At 61.5% G+C, this 18,794-nt stretch overlaps 2 protein-coding genes across 2 annotated transcripts in view; one reads left to right on the forward strand and one right to left on the reverse strand.

Annotated features, from left to right (window-relative positions):
• STK11 (serine/threonine kinase 11) overlaps window positions 1–10,064 on the forward strand; it is a 45,925-nt gene extending 35,861 nt beyond the window's left edge. Inside the window, exons 9-10 of the mRNA XM_030032234.2 lie at window positions 7,706–7,940; window positions 9,512–10,064. Coding sequence (XP_029888094.1) covers window positions 7,706–7,914 — 209 coding nt within the window. The 3' untranslated portion in view covers window positions 7,915–7,940; window positions 9,512–10,064. The remainder of the gene's footprint in view (window positions 1–7,705; window positions 7,941–9,511) is intronic.
• Window positions 10,065–10,492: 428 nt separating this feature from the next.
• LOC115348845 (CACN subunit beta associated regulatory protein) lies at window positions 10,493–18,720 on the reverse strand. The gene is given in 12 exon segments (XM_030032220.2): window positions 10,493–11,683; window positions 11,686–12,069; window positions 12,071–12,980; window positions 13,275–13,458; window positions 13,569–13,776; window positions 14,151–14,303; window positions 14,522–14,696; window positions 14,769–14,934; window positions 15,287–15,348; window positions 15,461–15,606; window positions 16,262–16,333; window positions 18,539–18,720. Coding segments are annotated over 11 exon segments (2,733 nt in total). The 5' UTR covers window positions 16,310–16,333; window positions 18,539–18,720; the 3' UTR covers window positions 10,493–11,386.
• Window positions 18,721–18,794: the final 74 nt, after the last annotated feature.

Genomic DNA, 18,794 nt, shown 5'->3' on the forward strand with positions numbered 1-18,794 from the left:
CCAGCCTAGTTTGTTTTGGAGGGAAGGTTTCAAGTGCTGTTTGTAAGGATGCTGATTTACTTTACCACAGTGTAACTAGAGGTACCTGTGACTGACCTTTCCTTGTGATAAAGAAAGCCTTAGTTTCTGTAGTTCAAGACTAACCAAACTGCTTTAGTGTTTCCTTAATGATGGCCTGGTGGGCTTCTGTGGACCCGAGTAAAAGCAAGGTCTGGTTTTACCAAATCCTGCACCTGAAGACCTTGTTTTTCTCTTGGTTTCCTGGTTAGGCAGAAGTTGCTTTTTTGAAGCACTATCATGGAAGAATAAAATGTCAGGCCTTGAATTGTAACAAGCCTCAAATTGTACCCAATGCTCAAAATTTCTTTGGGCAACAACTTGAAATAAGGTTGGCTTCCCAGGCAGTGCCTTCCAAGGGGAGAAGGAGAGAGGCTGCTTTGAGCCCAACTCGCTAGGCCAGCACTTTGCTCTGTGCTGTATGACATCCTTGGGTAACAGTCCCCAACAGGGTGGCTGTTCAGATGTTCAGCCAAAAGGATATGTAGGTGGGTCGGAGGTGGAGCCTGCCAAGATGAAGGGAGCCTCATCAAAGTGAAATAGATCTATTTCCAAGTGCTGATTCACTGGTGACAGTCGGGTAATTTATAACCTTTTCTAATAGAACTAATGTCCCAGTGCCAGCTGGGTGACCTGCAGAGCTCTGTCCTTTGCTCTCTTCTTACATCCTGCAGACTTTTGTGCTAGAATCTGACCAAGGCCAGGCCTTTCCCTCACAGCTTAGTGGAGGCTTTTTGAAAGGAGGGATCCTCTTAAAAATGCGATAGACTCACTGAAGCACATACTTGATTGCTAGGTCCTTTCTAAGTGCAGAAGCAGGAGAGAAGAGGACTTGCCAGATGCATTCCCTGTTGTCAGAGGTTAGCCATTTTCCTCTGCAAGAGCTCTCGCTGGGAACAGCCGATGCATAAGTGCCCAAGATGTAATTCTGCAGAAGTGTTGGGGCTGGAAGCTCCATCACAGACAGCGGGACCTGAGCGCACTGATGAGGCTGCCAGGCTTGAAAATCCGTAACCAGCATCACTTATATCCCTTTCTAATTTTACATTTTCCTTTCTGAACTGGCTTCAAGAGGCAGAAGGAAGGCACAGTTGGTCTGTGCGTGCCTGTAACTTCCCTTGGAGGGCTAGCCTTCCAAGATGATAACCTCTCTGAGAGTAGATCTGTTGCTCTTAGTACTTGACTATCTCGCAGCCAACCCAAGAGCCCACAGGACAGTCTGTTACTGCTTTTTTTGGTGTCAGTGTAGAGAATAAGCATGTGCATGTCTCTAACAGTGCTCTGTTGCTTCCCTGTGCATTCCCAGCTGCAGAGGAGGAAGCTGAGGCAGGGCTTAGAGGACAGAGTGGAGCACTGAGCAGTCATGACAAGCTGTTTGGAGAGGAAGCCATGCTCCCATCGGCCATGGGTGCAGAAGAGGAGCATGAAGCTTAGCCTAGGCCCCAAAGCCACTGCCCTCTTGGGCTTCCCAGGGCCTGAGCTAATGGCAGTGGCTGGAGAGTACAGGATCATCTCCTTGCTTCCCCCAAGCTTCACCAGGATCCTACCGATCTCCAGGACAGATGTTTTATTTCCAAAGCAGATAACTTTGTTCTGTGAGGGTATCATTCTTTAGTTTTTGGCTTTGTATTTTTAAGCAAAGGGTAGCTGTAGGGGTTCAGCATGCTGCACAGGAAGATGGTTTGTGACCCCTTTCAGAGTGGGTTACTTGGCTTGTGAAATCCAGCCCATTCCTGCAGACCTGCCCCACAAATGATTTTGTACAGAAGATGCATTCCTGTCTGTTCTCACTCTAGTTAAAAATGTTTTGTTTCTTTTTAACTTTTCCAGTGGTGATTAGCCTGCATTGCTGTCTGGTTTACACACTTCAGTGTGATTAAAAAGTGGAAGCTTAGGCAGACTTTCAACATCAGAGAGTGGTTGGGTGTCCAGCAGGCCCAGGACAGCGCCGTCTGTTCTGTTTGCTGTTGAGGGACTCTGGCCTGCGGCGCTGCAGCTGGGTGTTGCAGGTTATCATCTGCATTTGGAAAAAACACCATGTTCTGCCCTTCCTCTGAAGAAGAACAGCAGAGCATGCAAGATCCTCTTCTCGGTTGGGTAAGGGTTGGTGCTGAGTCCTCCGCACTGAGTGGGCGAAGCATCGTGCCCACATGTGCACACCTTTTGCTGTTCGACTGTCTGTGTCTGCTCCCAGGCCTCCTCCTGCCGTCGGTGGCTGCGACTACGTCCCATGGGCAGTCTTACTGCCCCTTGCATGCCCAGGATCCTGGCCTGAGCCTGGCCCGTGCTGGCGCAGGTGCTCTTCCAGCAGCCATCTCTATCTGCCAGCTGATCTGGATGTACCCACACACACAGGCAGGTGACTGTGGTAGTGGGAGATCATCTCCAGAGTGGTAATATCAGCTATTATACACTCCTGATGCAAACAGCAGTATTTAAACCCAAATAAGAGCTGTCATTTCAGAAGATGACAGGCAAATTACTGGAAGTTTTTTTAAGTTCTCGTGTGTAACTTGTGCTGTTTCAGAGGGATTAGAGACCTAAAGATTAATTGTGGCCCTATAGACCAACACTTCCCATGTTAGAGTTAGCCAGGGTGGGTGGGCTGGACATGATTTTGGTTTAACTTAACTGGTGAATAGTGACAGCTCTTAATCTTTCAGTTATTTCAAGAGTTGTTGCTTAATTGTTTAAGTAGATAGTAAAATAAAGCATTGTTTCTAGCCAGTCTGAATGTCCTCTTCCCAGCACTTAGGTGTTATGCTTTCGTAGTGTTGGTGACTGTGTTGCATGTGTCTATGAAGGGTGGGTTCTTTGGGGGCTATCAAGCTCAGCAGTCCAGATGTGGGCTAGAGCTCAGGAAGTCCCCAGGGAACCATCCGGAGCAGGAGCAGGATTTCTCTGTACTGGATGTTCCTGAGCAGCCGTCGCTGTCAGGCAGAGCCCTGGCTTAGGTAGGTCATTGGGTCTGAACACGTGTGATTCTACCACCGTTGATTTGGGAGCATATTTGAGCATGGAACAAATTCTTCTCCCTCAGATAAATCACCTCTGGCTTGGCTTGCCCTAGAAGGGACAGAAAGCATAGTCCAGTGTGCCCCCAAACCCAGCAGTAACAGATTTGATTTGGACTTAGGCACTGAACAGCTGGGAACTGGTCCACTGAGATGGATCATTCTCTCTACCCTACAACTTCTGATCAGGCTGTGACAGAGGTCAAGCTGTTCAGAGGACTTGTAGAGATCCCTTAAAATAAGGCTGTTCTGCCTTTTGTTGTTGTTGTTAAGAGGGGCTGGTGAGAAGGGATACGAAGGTGCAGTTTACAGGTTCAATGTTTGTGATGGACAGAAATCCCCTCACCAGAAGTGCAACACTCGTAACAAGCTCCTGGGGGTGAGGAAGGAGCCAAGTGTGGATACAGTATGCTCTGGTAGGCTTGCATGGCATTTGCAAAGGCAGGGGGGCAGCTTGCATAGAGAATAAATGTGGTTTTGTGGGTTTTTTGGATTTTTTTTTTTTTTTAACTGGGTCTTCCTGCAGGATCCTTTTGAACTTGCTCAGCTCCATGAGAATGTTACGTTTCTAACAGTGACGCCATATTAAAATAAAAATTTTAAAAAACTTGCAAATGACTGATCAATTCAGTTGTGGTTCTTGTGCTGGGCAGCGAGAGCAGGAGTACAAGTGACTCATAGGTGGGAGTGGGTGTTCAGTTTGGGAGGGGAAAAGAGGGAACCTCATTAAATCTTGTGTTCTTCAGAGGAAGAAGGGGCTTTGAGAATGTGCTTTTATTTTTAAAGGGTTATTTAAAGATTTATGCAGCTCTGTAGAGAGCTTTAAATGTTACATGCCCCTGGTTCAATCGGTGTTAAACATCTCGTCCGAGGGAAGTGCTGAGGAGAGAATAACTGTGGCATTGAGCACGTGACAAAGCATCCTCTCCAGAAGTGGCTGCCCCCTCTTATTTGGAGAGAGGCAGCATATGCAATAAATGGATGTAAGCATCTTGCTTGTTGCTTTTGTGCTGCGTTTCAGATTTAGAAGGCTGTGCTCTGCTTTTTTTCTCCCCTACCATTAACCCCTTCCTCCGCTGCAGCCCAATCCTCCTGCAGAGGCAAATGGCTGCATAGCTTGATTCTGGGTTTTTTGTTTCACTCCCTTAGCATTCAGACTGAGGCTGGAAAATAAAGCCAGGACTAGAGTCTTTAAGTGAAGCCTGGTGCTTGAAAAGGTGCGTTTCTAGCTGCAAATCATGTATGTGTGTTTGTGTCTGACAAACACAGCAATTCAAAAGCTCTTCATGGTTTTATTTTGAAGCCTTTTTTGTGCCTGAATGAGCTGGATGGAGCCATTAAGAAATGTGAGAGGTGGCAAGGACGAACATGCACGTTCTCAATGCCTCTCAGCCCTCCTTTTATTTATTTTATTTTTAGCACTGTTCAGCTGGTAATGGTAAGGTAGGATATAGCTGTTCGAACAGACACAGCACTGGGTCACTGGCTTCCGTGTGGGCAGACAGTTGCCAAGACTTCATCCCATGTTGAATTTTTATTTTCATTAATTTGAACGTCAGCAACTGTCATTGGTGAAGGAGGTAAAATTAGCTTGCAATTCACCCTCCCTCCTTGGTATCCATAATAGACTCCTGGGACTGTGCTTTTGAAGCAGGGTGGGAGGGGGAGGAGGGAAGAGTCACACAAAAGACAAATGAACTGTTTGGATATTTTTTTTTTCCCTCCCCAGTCAGAAATGTTAATTGACTTGGCCTGAGTTCAGCTGAGGGAGGGGAAGGATAAGTGTTCAGCTTTGCTCTGAATGGGGTTATTTGAGGCTCTGCAGACGTGCAGTTGGGATGTAGGGAGAAGAGGAAAAACCCTGAACTGGGAGGGGTGGGGGTGGCCAGGCTGCGCTGCTCTCGGGCTGCAGCCTGACCCACGGTGAGCTGCTCTGCTCCAAGTCACTGGGGAGAGCCCCATCCCTGGAGGAGCTCTGGGGCCAGCATGTCCCTCTTTTCTGGAGGAGGTCCTAGAGCTTGGATGCCTCAGCCCTTCCTAGCGAGTCACCCCCTCTTAAGGGGTCAGAAGCTGGAAGCTGATCAGATCGATAGCAGGTCCGTAAGTGCACAGCCGGGTAGAGCTAGCATTTCTGCTTCATGCTCCTGAGCCTCTCACCTTGCCAGTCATTTTCAGAAAGTATTTGAGGTAATGACGGATGTCCAAGGTACCTCCATCCTTTGTGGTGAGCTGTGCAAAGGTGTTTCTCAGGAGGTGCAAGGCCGGATGGCCCCCGCCACAGAGCGCAGTGGGTGCCATCGGCTGTGGCAGTGATAGGCTCGGGTGCATGAAGGCAGCAGCCGTCGCTGGTGAGTCAATCCTTGGCTCTTCTCATGGCAAGGCAGAAGTGCTCAGGTAAGCAGCAGCAAGCCCATAACTGGGAGCTGTGTCAAGACTTGGTAGAGCTGTCAGGGAGGGATACAAGGAGCAGCTCACCAGCAGGTCTATGGGGGAATCAATTGCACTTGTAACCCAGAATTGCTCTACAACAGGCAGATCCATCCCACCCTCCCTCTCTGTTTTTGAGCCCCTGTCCCGAGCCTCTGGTGGACCAGCAGTACCTCACCCTGTTTTGCACGGCCGGAGGCCCAGCTCTGGCATGCTGGAGTGTCCAAACCACAGCACTGGGAAGGGGCTCCCGAGCTCTTAGCAAGCCGGGAGCGCAGCTGACTGGCTTGAAGAACTGACTGCTTTGATCTGTAGATCAATCAGCAGGGTAATTTCTCAACGTAATTCCTGCCTGGGCCCAGCTCTGCAGCTAAGCCTGCTTTTAGGGGGAGAAATCCACTCCCTGCTGAGCACCCTCGTTCTCTGGTGCTCGCAGCCTGCGCCAGGCCAGGCTTGCCACAGCATTGCTCAATCTGCTGCCTGATTTCCAAGGATGTGTTTTTACTCTAGCCTGCTGGGTATTGCCCTGCTGCAGCCTGCACTTTGCTCACGGTCTCTGCACTGGTGAGGCTTTACCAAAGCTGGTCCCCAGCAGGCAGAGGGACCGTGGTCTGTGCTGGGTCCAGGCTCCTGCTGCCTTTGCTGCTTCAGGTCTCTGTGAACATTCAGCAAGGCTGATCCCTCTCCCCAGCACGAGCCCTCCAGGGAGAGGAAGGTGGGTGCTGAAGGTGACTTCGTCTGAACAAGGTGACCTCTGTGTCCCCTTGCAGCTTTTGTTTCCCAAATGACTCTTCACCCGTGGAGGACATGCTGTGCGTAGCTGCCGGGCTCCCTGTAAGAGCCATGTGGGGATGGAGGGTGGGAGCAGAGCAGACAGGAACCCATGTAGCCCTGCTGCTGCAGCGGTACCTAGGAATGATGCGGTGATGTGGAGGAGTGCAGGGGTCTGAGGTAGACCCCTGCTGTTCTCCTCCAGAGGAAAAGCGGCTCTCCCATCACCCCCATCCCCACCTGTGTCCCCTTCCTCCCTGAGCTCAGCGGTGGTGGGGTGATCATTGGCGCAAGTACAGAGAGATGACGTGCCGTTCGGCCTTGGCAGAGAAAGGATTGAGCATCCTTTAAAGAAAATTATACATAATCGTCTTACAGCCTTCGCTTCCACTCAAACCTCTGAGTCATAACTGAAGGGCTCTGGAGCATGACGTTCCTGCTGGAAGGAAATTGCCTCGGCTGGATCCGGTGGGGGGGAGCTGGGAACCTGACGAATCCTCTCATCAGCCCTGCGTCTGACCAGGGGATGCGCTGTGTTACTGATGGGAGCACACTGGGCTGCCTGTGCGGCGGTGTCCCGTCCCGCTCCGGGCCGGGGCTGTGCCGGGGGGGCCCTTCATCACTCTCTGGGTGAATGGATGTGACCTGAGCCCCGGTCCAGCCGTGGCAGCGGGGACAGATGCCTCTAGAAATGGCTCTTGATCTGCTCTGCTGAGTCACGCTGAGCTGGCCCGCAGAGGAGGGGAGAGGGGCTGATTTGAAGCCATTCTCCCATCTGGGTGTCCCCTCCAGGGGACAGTGGCATGCCTGAGCTGCTGCATTGCTGCCTAAACAGGCAGTGCCCCCGGCCCCTGCCAGACGTGGCCGTGCTGCTGCGGGTGAAGCAGACTTTCCTGTCCGCTGCGAAAGCACATTGAGCCCCTGGGTACTCCGCAGGTCGGTGGATGGGGCTAGGACCTGCGCCCTCCTCCAGAGAAGGGTGGAGGAAGAGGAGTGACTTCCTCCACTGGCTGCCCCTCTGCTCCCCGGCCAGGAGCCAGGCTGCTGCCTGGGGGTTCAGGGTGGGCACGGCAGCTGCCCGGGAGGAGGAAGGGGGCATGCCATTCTCAAGGTCTGGACGGGCCCTGCCCGTGGTTCTCGCTCACTGCCTCAGGTTTTCTTTTCTCTTGTCTGCTGGGGACCACCAGCTGCCGTGTGCTGGAAAAATGGGTCCTCGGTGGGAACGGGGAGGGAGATGCAGTCTCGGGCTCCCTGCCTTACGCGTCCACCATTGGGGCTACCTCTCCTGTGGTCCTCGAAGGAGTAGAAACAAACGGGCTCCGATTTCCCTCAGGAGCAGCCTGTGTTCCAGGCGATGGGAAGGGTTGCTCTTTGGTGGAGGCGATGCTCCAGGGTCGCTGCCCTCCCTCTGCCTCACCATCTCTCTTCCCTTGCAGGACAGGTGCCTGAGGAGGAGGCAGGGCAGAACGGGCAGAGCCGTGGCAAAGGGCTGCCCAAGGCCGTGTGCATGAATGGGACAGAGACGGGACAGCTGAGCACCAAATCGAAGGCGGAGCGGCGGGCGAGCGCCTCTTCCAACCCCTCGCGCAAGGCCTGCTCTGCCAGCAGCAAGATCCGCAAGCTCTCCACTTGCAAGCAGCAGTGAGGCGGGAGCCCCCACTCTCTGCACAGGTACGTGGGCAGCCCGGTCCCCACGGGGAGGGGGTGGCCACCCTGGGTGAGGGGGTGGAGAGAGGGGCGAGGGGGGGACATCAGAGCCTGCCCCAACCGTGGGCAGCAGGAGGGAGCTAGAAAGGGTGTTTTGTAGTTCTGGGTGTGGAGAGGGGAGAGGTCTGGGTCCTGAGCACCCCTCTGCAAACGTCCCTGACAGCCAGAGTCTGGATCCCCTGCGGTGTTGGGGGGGTGCAGAGCCCAGTGGGGACCCCCCTGTGCTCCCTCCTCCCTGCGCCCTGCTCTGCTGCCTGCCTGGCTCTGCTCTACCCCCTCCTTGCAAGCTGCTGCCACATCAGGCAAGAGCTGCTGTCGTAATCATTTCTCCCCTCCTGGGCTGCAGTCAGGCTGTGTGATGACAACCCCTTTCCCTGACACCGGAGTCCCCCACTTTCTCCCCTGCTCTGCTCCCTGCTGCTCCCAGCTGGGAGGAGCACAAAGCCTCCGGCGTGCAGAGGAGCTGGGATGCTGAGCACCAGGATGTTTCCAGAGGTGTCCCTGAGAGAGGCCCCTATGGGACCTCCCCATGGTCCAGGAGGTGGCCGTGTCGCCCGTGGCCAAGCCACTGCCGTGCCCAAGCCCCTTCCTCTCCTCGGGGAAGCTGAGCGTCCTCCCTGCTTTCCCCTCCTCCTTCCGGCTCTTTCCTCCTCGGCTCCGCAGCCCTGTCCCCTTCTTCCCACCCCTCATTCATAAGTGAGCCAGCAATGACTCATGTTCAGCGCTCATCCACCCCCGGCCTCACGCTTGTGCTCGTCACCGGCGCTCTGTGGGGCTGAGGCTCTGTTATCTGTTTGGATCACGATCAGCTTTGTGGTGTGAAAAAAGCCAGAAATAAAAGCCCGTTCCTCCCCCTGCAGCTGTCAGACCCGCGCGCTCAGCCCCTGTAGCAGCTTTCATCTTTAATTCATGGCTGGGAGTGAGTCACCTGCATGGGGAGTTACTGTATTGGCAAGCAAATGCCTTGGATCTGGGTCTCCCTGGGGATCTGCTGCTCCTCTCGCCCCTTCCCACCCGGGTACCTGGCGTGGGGGCTGCGCGGCAGCTGCCCAGCGGTTTCGGGAAGGAGAAGGTCCGTGCAGGCTGCCTGAGCCTGGTTCGGTCCCTGCCTTCGCTCTCCTCCCGGCCATCCCACACGCACTGCAGGGACGGCCGGGCTGGAAATCACCCGCTCTTGCACTGCCCCCCGCTTTAGCGCCTTAAAACCTTTGAAAGAAAAAAAAGCACTCTCTTCTCCTTGGCATAGATGAAGTTCCTTGACTGCGTTTTTCCCCTTGGGTTTTTGCTTCCCTGTTTCAGGGCAGGTCCGGGTTACCTGGCCGAAGGGCTGTGCAAGTACGCCCACCCCTCCCGGGGACAGAGCAGGGACCCCAGGCCCCCTCGCTCCCATCTGCACGGTGCTGTCGGGAGAGGGAGACCTGGAGCAGGGTGCGACCTGCCTGTGGGCCAGGAGCAGAGCCGGGGCTTGCACCCCCAGTTTGGCACGAGCCCTGCCGTCCCTAACCCCCCCCTCCCCTCTGTTCTCCCGCAAACAGCATCCCAGGGCCCGGGCCAGCCTGCGTCCCCCATCCTCGCCCCATCTCTGCCTCTCTCCTGGGAGTGGACTGTGCTTGCGATCCAAAAAGAAACCAGAGGAAACCAACCAAGGAAACCGCCCCCCCACCTTCCCTGCGGCCCCCCCTGCTCCGGACAGCGCCAGGAATCAGAAGCTGACGGTGGCCAGACCCCACTTACCACCTCGGAAGATGAAATCTCCGGCTACGAAGATGCTGCCCCTCCTCCCCAATCACTCTTTGCCAATCAAGACACTGATTCTGTTTTTAATTTTGCGATGGGAAGGGTGGGATGAGTGGGGCCGGGGTGCGGTGGGACTCGTGCCCCTCTCCCTGCCGGGCCTGGCCGTGCCCACCCTGGCTGTGTAGAAGTCGTGCAAAGCCATTGCCGTGCACTTTATGTTTTAGACTACTGTTATATATTATATATTTTCCTCTTTTTTTTTTTTGTTTTGTTTATATTTGCGGTATATTTAGAGATTCCTACACATCGTGATGTGTTTAAAATAAACCAGATGAGGAAAAAAAACAGGTATTAAGACAAAGCAAAACTCTATTAAACCTGCATGCTGTAAAAGGGCTCGGAAAAGGGAATGGGTGCGTTCGTCGTCTTTTTTCTTTTTTTTTTTTTTTTTTTTTTTTTTTTTTTTTTTTTTAAAGAAAATAAAGTGAAAACAGCGAGGTGGGTTTCATGTCCTTCCTCCTGCAGCAAGTGGGGTGGGGGGTGTGGGCTGGGTCTCGGCCAGCCCCTCTTCCTAGGGGCTCTGCTCCTTTTGGGTGGGTGCAGGCCCCCCCAGGCAAACCCTGCTCTTCTGGGAGCAGCTGTGGGAGTGATGCTGGGGTGGGAGCGCGTCCCTGCCCTCCCCAGCAGCTCCCAGGCAGGGGAGGACACTGTCCCTGGGGGGGGGGTGGAAGGTAAGAAGCAAGCTCAGAAAAGTCACAGTTGTTTGGTTTTTTTTTTTCTCCTTTGTTTATAGACTTAAAAATGCTGAGTCGTAGTTAGTGCTTTGGACAGAGACTTTGCAGAGGGAAGGAGCGACCCGGCCTCTTTACTCGCATGCAATTGGGGTGCTATGGAGGGGCGTGGGGGGCCCCCAGCTGTGCCCTGCCTGCCCCTCCTGCCTGCCCCGCTGCCGAGTCTCCCAGGTAACATGTCTTGGGCTCTTTTTTTATCCCCCCCTCCTTTTTTTCACCCATCATTTGAAACACAAATAAAAACCCAATAAAAAGCTAACCCCTCCTCTGGAGCAGCAGCATCCACCTCTGTAAAAATCAATAAATATCCTCTGAACGCCTCCAGCCCGGCGCTGAGCTCCCGGGGAGGGCAGGGGGTTGCGGAGCACTTGGGGGTCACCCATGGCACATGCTGGCCCAGCCCCACGCTCTGCTCTCGCCCTGCGTGCCCAGGCAGAGGGGACAGCACCGGGGCAGGCGATGGGCAGCCCCCACCCCTACTACTGGGGCGTATTTACAGGGGAGTCCCAGGGCTGGTCCTGCCTCCCCAGCCCTCGGGACGCTGCTTGCAGGGCTCAGAGCTCGCCCGTGCCCCCGGGGAGGGGGGGGGATGCACAAGCCCCTCGTGCATCCTCCTGCCCCAGCATGATGGCCGCAGACCCCCCAGCTTCCAGTTTAGATCCCAGGCTCCCTGCAGATCTGGGGGGTTCGTGGGCACAAAGAGGAGACTCCCCCCTCCCCAAATAATTGCCCCCCCCTGCCAGGGCGGCACCGCGGCATCCCTCAGCCGGCTGCGGGGAGGCCCAGCTCCGGCCCCTTCCTCGTGGGGACGTTTCCCGGCCGGACGGGAGGCATTATTGCTTGTAAGAAAACCGGAGAGAGAGAGGGGAGAGAGCGTATCTGCTACACAGCTCTGCCGTGAGGTAAGGATTGGGCCTCAGCTGGGTTTGGGGGTTTATTCGCAAAGTCCCTCATCGCTGACCTCCCGGCCAACGCTCCGCTCCACCTCTGTGCCCCAACCCTCCCGCTCCGGGCACCCCCAGCCCGGACCCTCCGCTGCCGCCTGGCACCTCGCTCCCGGGAGCGAGGGGGCTCGGCCACCCCACGCTGCAGGACCTCTGCGGTGGGCAGGGGGGGGAACACACAGCCAGGGGACCCCACGCGCCCTCCTGGCCTTCCCCTGCCAGGGCCACCCTTCCCGCCGGGCACCGGGCACCGCACCGGTCCCCACGCCGGCAGCAGGAGGGGATGGAGCCCCCGAATCCCTGTGCCGGGGTCTCTCCCCCTCTCGCTGGGCCTAGACGGGGCTGTGGTCGGGGGGGGGCGTCGCTGGCCGCCACGGCCACCGTGTGCTCCGTGCTCTCTCCCGTTTTCCTCAAGTGCCCGTAGAGCCGCTCCTCGAGGCCGCCGGCAATCTTGTCCATCAGCTCCGAACCGGAGCCCAGCCCCAGGCACCTCCCGGGGCCGGGGCAGGCATCGTCCCCGGGGGGCTCGGAGCCAGCCTTGGGTTCAGGGGCCACTTCTCCGGGCTCCTCCACGATCACCTGGATCTCAGGGTCGGGAAGCGCCGGGGCGGGGGGGGACCCCGTCGGCCGCCTCCGCCGCCTCCTCGTCGCCGGCGCTGACGATGCGGGGCAGGGGGCTGTGGAAGCGGGCGTCCAGGGGGTAATTGGCACTGTCCCCCCGGCGCAGGGGCGTGCGGTGCCGCTCCAGCGCCGGGTAGCGCACGCCGGGGTCGCTGTACTGCTTGGCGTGCTGCCACTGCTTGCGGAGGTGGGTGCGGGAGCGGTGCTTCCCCCGCAGCGGCGACTCGTCGAACTGGGGGTCGTGGCGCACGAAGGCGTTGAACAGGGCGTCCGTCTTCTCGTCGATGCTGTAGTCCCGCCGGGGCGGCGCGTCCCGCCCCGGGAACATTTGCCCGTACGGGGACCAGGCCAGGGGGCTGTGGGGACGGGGGGGACCCCCACCCGCCGCGCCCTGGGCCATGCTCCCCTCCTCTTCCTCCTCCTCCTCCTCCTCCTCCTCCTCTTCCTCCTCCTCCTCCTCTTCCTCCGGCTCCCGGCCCTCGAAGCTTTCGAAGATGGTACCTTTCCGCCCCGCGCTGGTGAAGCAAATGCGCTTCTCGGAGGCCGTCTGGTCCTTGGGGGGTCCCTCCTCGCCCCCCCGGCTGGGCGCCTCGATGGAGGCATAGCCGCTGTCCATCTGCAGCAGCTTGCGCGTGCCGGACTCCGACTCCTCCGGCTTGGGGCGACCCCAGAGCTTCTCCTCGGGGCCTTCGGCCTCGTCCAGGGAGGAGGAAGGGCAGGGGGGCACGCCGCCGGCGGAGGAGACGCTGTCCCCGCCGTCGCTGCGCACCGAGTCCTGGTCGTTGCTCCGCTCGGAGGAGGCGTACAGCTCCAGCGAGGCGCGCAGGCTCCAGATGTCGTGGTAGGCGCTGGGCTGCTCCGGGACGCCGGCTTCGCCGGGGCTGCCCGCGCCCCCCTCACCCGGCTCTAGCCTGCGGGCACCACCCCGGCGTCACGGCGGGGACAGGGATGGACCCGGCGAGCAGCAGGCTTTGCAGCGGTGTCGGGGTGCCACGCGGTCCCCCACGCTGTCCCCACCACCCTGCCCGTACCCCGATCCACCCTCCCCATCGCCGGCTCCCCCGGGACCCCGTCGCCCCCCGGCCACCCCACCAAAGCCACATGAAGGTGGAAGCCCTCCCGTGCAAGGGGCAGCACGGGGTCCCTCGGTGCCTTCCCGGTGCCCGGCTCGCCCGTCCCCGTCCCCTCTATCTACTGAAAAATACCTGCCGAGAGAGGGTGGGGGGCTGGCGGGGGAGGGCAGGAAGGGGCCGCCTGCGGGGTGGAAGGCCACGTCGTCCGTGCGGGCGATGTACTGGATGATGTCGGTCTGGTGGGGGTCCCGGTCCTCCTGGTCCATGCTCTCGCTGGCCGCCCGCTGACGCTGGAACTGCCGCCTCTTGGGGGACCCTGGAAGGGGGCACAGGGCAGGGCTGGGGGGTCAGTCCCATCCCGACACGGCGAGCCCCCCCCGCCCACGCGTCTCCACGTGCCCAGCACATCCCCGCAGTGGCTCCCACCTCTCGTGTCCAGGCTGGACGCCCGCTGGGTGCTCTCCAGCTTCCACTTCTTGATCTTGAAGTAGGGGCTGGCCCCGTCCAGGCTGGCGTGGCGGCGCAGGCGGGTGAAGAACTGCAGGACCGTGCCCTGCGCGGGGGCCGGGGGGGGCTCCCCAGGGCCGGGGCTGCCCACCCCAGCCGCCTTCCCGCTCCTGGGCACTGCTGCAAACTGGAGGCGTGGGGGGGCTGTGAATGCCTGCTCGGCTCCAGGCACGGCCCCCCAGCCCCCCCCAGCCCCCGCTCGGCTCCTTTGTCCCGCTCCTGCCAAGCTCAGCTGCAGCAGATGCACAAATGTCCCTTGGGGCAGGGGACGGAGCGGGGGGGGCAGAGCCCGTTTCTAGCTGGATGCCCACATCTCTCCCCAGAGCCCTGGCATGGAGCAGAGGGGCAGGGAGCCCCCCCAGGGCATGGGGCCGTCCCTGTGCTGGGGAATCGGGGTGGGGGCGGGATGGCTCCCCGGAGCTGCACAGGCTGCCAAGGCTGGAGAGACCCTTCCCCTGCCCGGTCCTGGTCCTGCGGCCCCCCCCCCAGCCCGGCACTCACCGAGGGGCCCTCCCCAGAGTCGGAGGAGGCGGACGGGCTGGCCTCGGCGAAGCTGGTGTCCACGGTGGAGTTGTAGGTGTCCCCGGGCAGGGCAGAGCTGGGGCACACGGCATGGCTGGGGATCGCCGGCTGGGGCAGGGCCCCCGCGGGGGGCTGCAAGGCAGAGCGCGCTCAGGGGGCTTTGCACAAGGGTCAGGGAGCAGGAGGGGACCCCCCCCCCTACCCAGAGACCCCCCATCCCCACATCCAGCAATGCCCTGAGACTCCCACCCCAGGTCCAGCGGTGCCTCCTTGGGGAGCTGCAGGATGCCTGGACCCCATCCCGCTGTGTCCCGCTGGTCCCCCGTCCCCCCGGGGTGCTGGGGGCTCACCTGGAAGATGGCGAGGCCGGGCTTGGGCGGGGGCAGGCGGGGGGTCATGGCCAGGCTGTTCTCGCTGGACTCGCACTCGTGGATGGTGACAATCTTGAGGGCGGGCGGCGGGAGGTGCAGGTGGGTCAGGCGGGCGTTCTTCAGGTGGTGGAAGTCCCCCTCTGTCAGCGTGTACCTGCAGGGCACGCCGGGTTAGGAGGGGTGGCCCTGGCCCCCCATGGCTCTCCCCCCCAGCCCGGAGCTTCACCTCCTCCCCTTCTCCTGGGTCTTTTTGCCCTGGTCGAAGAGCGCGGCCTCGTTGAAGGAGACGCGGCGGGCGGTGGAGGAGCTGGAGGAAAGGAACCGCTCGTTCTCCACATCCCGGTAGCTGGAGGACGACAGGCAGTCAGGGTCCTCCACTTTGATGGTGATATCTGTGGAGAAGGGGGGGCTCAGCAACCAGGGTCCCCCCTGCCGTAGTGCATGCCAGCTTCCCCAGCTGAGGCCTGGCAAACTCGCTACACCCGGGGTCTTGATGCCAGCCTGGCAGTCTTTGCTCCCGGCCACCAGTCCTGCTCGCACAGCTGAGGCACCACTGGGATGGGTGATGGAAGGCACAGGGGGTCTCTGGCCATCCCTGCCCCAGGCCTGGGGGCTGCACCCAGGAGCGGGTAGGGCCCAGGAGCTGCTTTACCCCCACCGGGGAGCTGGGGGTGCAGCTGGTCTTAGTGGTGGGTGATTGCTGGCAGGCCACCGTTGCACCCCCGGCCCCACCGTGGCACTCACCCTGGGCTGGCTGCGAGTCGTCCAGGTAGGTGGTGTTGGTTTTCTCGGGGTCATCGCTGGCTCTGCGGGGAGAGGAGGGTCAGCGGTGACCCGTGCTGGCCCCCCCCGGCTCCCTTTGAGGTGCCACACACCCCGGGGACAGCGGCATCGCCTGTCCCCGTGGCCCGTCCCCACCTGGAGTGCCGGTGGTCGGCCTCGCAGCACCGGCGGCAGACGATCAGGATGCCGGAGAGCAGGACCAGGGTGCCCCCGATGAAGATGGAGAGCAAGGCGAGGAGCAGCACGTAGCCATCCTGGGGGGACACCTCGCCGGGCACCGCCTGCACAGGGTGGCAGGGGCTGAGCCGCAGGGGGGGGACACGGTCCAGCCCCAAACCCTGCCTCACCGGGGTGGGTGCCGGGGCAGCCCCCTCCCGCACCGAGGCTGACGCCGAGCGCTGCTCCCCAGAGACGCTCGCGCTCCCCCGCCACCCCCGGGCCTGCTGCCGGCTCCGGGGACCTGCCTTCACCAAGGCAACCGCAGCCGGGGCGGTAGAGCCGGCAGCGGCCCCCGCGCCGAGCGGGAGCGGGGATGGGACCCCGGCCCAGCATGGGGGTCGGTGCTTGCACCCCCTCGGGCTGGCAGCCCCAGCTGTAGGAGAGGGGCTGATCCAGCAGCAGCACCCAGGCCCCCTTGGACCCCCAGCACCCGGAGCATCTCGGGGGGCTGCTGAGCATGTCGGGGGGGCTGCACAGGGCACAGAGAGGTGTCACCCACCCCCAGGACTGGCAGAGCAGGGTGGGTGACAGCAGAGCTGGGTGGCTGCTGCCGTCCCCACCTGGGGGCAGACCCCAGCCCCACGGCAGCCACGCAGACCCCACACCTCCCGGGCGCGCGTCCCCACCCTCCCCCGGGACCCCGAGGATGCCAGCGTGGGCAGGGGCAGGCAGGGGCAGGCAGGAGCAGGCAGGGACGGGCAGGGTGGCCCCACTCACCGTGGCGCTCTCCGTCGCGTTGTCCCAGGGTGTCGGGTCATCGCTCATGGTCCGTCCCGGCCGGAGCGCGTCCTGGGGCGGGGGGAAACAGAGAGGGGGGTGCCGGGGCCGGGCCGGGGACGGCGGCGGTGGGTCCTGCCCGGCCCCGGGCCCTGCCCGGCACCGCGGTGCGGAGCTGCCGGGAGGGACCGGGAGGGAGGGACCGGGATGGAGAGATGGAGGGAGGGATGGAGGGAGGGACCGGGATGAAGGGATGGAGGGAGGGTGTGGTCAGGAGGGAGGAGGGAGGGAAGGACGGAGGGTGTGGTGAGGAGGGATGGAGGGAAGGTGGCTCCGGAGGGATGGAGGCAGGACCACTGCCCCTCTCAGGGGAGCCCCCTCGCCCCCGGCTGGGCACAGCCCCTGGGGTGGGACAGGCACTGCTCCCCCCCACTCCACGCCCAGCCCCCGGATTCGTGTGGGGCACAGACCCCGTCCCTGCACCCGTGGGGCCCACGCCGGCAGCCGGTGGAGCGAGGCCACGCTGCCCACACCAGCCTGGCAGCCGGAGCTCCCGAGTGGTGGCCGGGCCCAGTGGCCAGAGCTGGTCAGGGGGGGCTCGACCCTGCCCCAGGGTCCCACCCGGGATGGTGCGCAGGGACACGGTGCTGCCCCAGCGCCGCCATCCCCAAGGAGCTGCGGGGCCAAAATGTGGCCCCTGACACCCAGGCACCACTGCTGGGGGTCCGGGCTGCCCAGCCCCTGCCTGCGGAAGCTCGGGGCGGGGGGGGGGGGGGGGGGAGAGCAGCGCCTGGGGCAGCTCGGCAGGGAAGGGCGGCAGATGGTCACCCCACACCCTGCGTGAGTGGAGCCGGCGTGGGTGTCGCTGGAGCGCAACGGGTGACACTTCTGAGTCAGCCCGACAGCGGCTTCGTCACCGGACTGTCCCCACACGGGAGGGGATGGGGCTGCCGAGGGGCCCACGGGTGATGGAGAAGGACTGAGCCCCTGACGAGCGAGAGCTGACGGGGCCAGGGAACAGCCACCTCCACAGCCCCTACATGGCATAAAACCCAGGGCCTTTGGCCACCCAGCTGAGACCTCCTCGCCCTCCCGTGCCGCCCAGCATGGCCCCAGCAGGGCTCTTCCCGGGGACCACCGAGCTCCAGCTCCCACTGTGGGTCAGTGTGTCCCAGGCTGCTGGGGCTGAGCTGGGGTGGGGGATGCTGGTGTCAGGGGAGCCCCCAGGGTGGTGAGCAGGGATGGGCGTTGCGGCGGCCAGGGTGCTTGGAAACCGCTCAAAATCAGGTCAGCGAAAAATGTGAATGGAGCCCGTGGCCGGGTGGGAAAAGCTGCTCGTGGGGACAGCGCAGGGGGTGACCATGTCACGGCCGGTGGCGAGAGCCGGTGATGGCTGCGCTGCGCAGGGCTGGTGGGCGGCCCTGCCACGGTCCGGGGTACAGACCCCTCGGGGGGATATCGGGGTGCTGGGGGCCACCCGGGGCAGAGACACCCCCCCTGCCTGCACCCACCCTCGGGCATCTCTGAGCTGCTGGGGTGAGCAGGGCAGCACAGGGTGTTGCGACCCCCAGGAACAGAAGGGGGGGGCCCAGCTATGGTGGGGGAACAGCGGGACCCCGAGGGAGCAGGCTCGGGGCTGCAGCTCCACGCGGGACGGGATCCCGGCGGGGCACCCCCCGGCCCGAGGCGGGGGGGGGGCTGGGGTGAGCGGGAAGAATGTCCCTCCTGTTCCCCATCATGGAGGAATCCCGTCTCCATGGCGACCCGGCGGGAACAGGAGGGCCATTGTCTGGAGGAGGGGGCCGGTCCCCGCGGTCCCCGGGCTGTGTCCCCCCCGGGCGGGGCCGGGACTCGGGGCCGCTGCCCAGGGCCGGGGGGGGGGGGGGGGGGTGTCGGGGCCGGGGGACCCCGGTGCTGCCGCGCTCCCGCAGGTGGGAGCGGCATGGTGGGGGGGGGGACCCGCTCTGCTGCCCCTGCCTGCAAAAGCCCCCCCGGCCCCTACCCGGCGGTGGCGGGGGTGCAGGCAGGGATGCGGGAGGCAGGCAGGGATGCAGGCTGGACTGTGGGGCAGGGCTGGGAGGTGTGGGATGCAGGCAGGGCTGTGGGGCGGGGATGCAGGCAGGGATGCAGGCAAGGATGCAGGCAGGGATGGAGACGGCGAGGCAGGAGCCCCCGGGACCTCCACGCTCGCTCGGGCGTGATGGGCTCGCCCTCGGCCGGCCCGGCTCGGGCTGTCGCGATAGGGGCTGTCGCGAGGCGGCGGGGCCAGACACTCACCTACAACCGGGACCGGGGCTCCATCGCCGCCGCCGCTGCGCTCGGTGCGGCGGGGCGGCCCCGGGATTTATGAATGAACCGGAGCCGCCCCCGCGCGGCGCGGGCGTCACGTGGGGACAGGGGCTGCCCCGAGCCCTGCCTGCACCAGCCCTGCCTGCACCAGCCCTGCCTGCACCTACACCTGCCTGCCTGCCCCACAGCCCGCCCTGCCTGCCCCACAGCCCCCCCCCGCCCCACAGCCCCCCCTGCCCGCCCC

This window comes from Aquila chrysaetos, chromosome 12, assembly GCF_900496995.4.
Source record: "Aquila chrysaetos chrysaetos chromosome 12, bAquChr1.4, whole genome shotgun sequence".
NCBI classification, from domain to species: Eukaryota; Metazoa; Chordata; class Aves; order Accipitriformes; family Accipitridae; genus Aquila; species Aquila chrysaetos.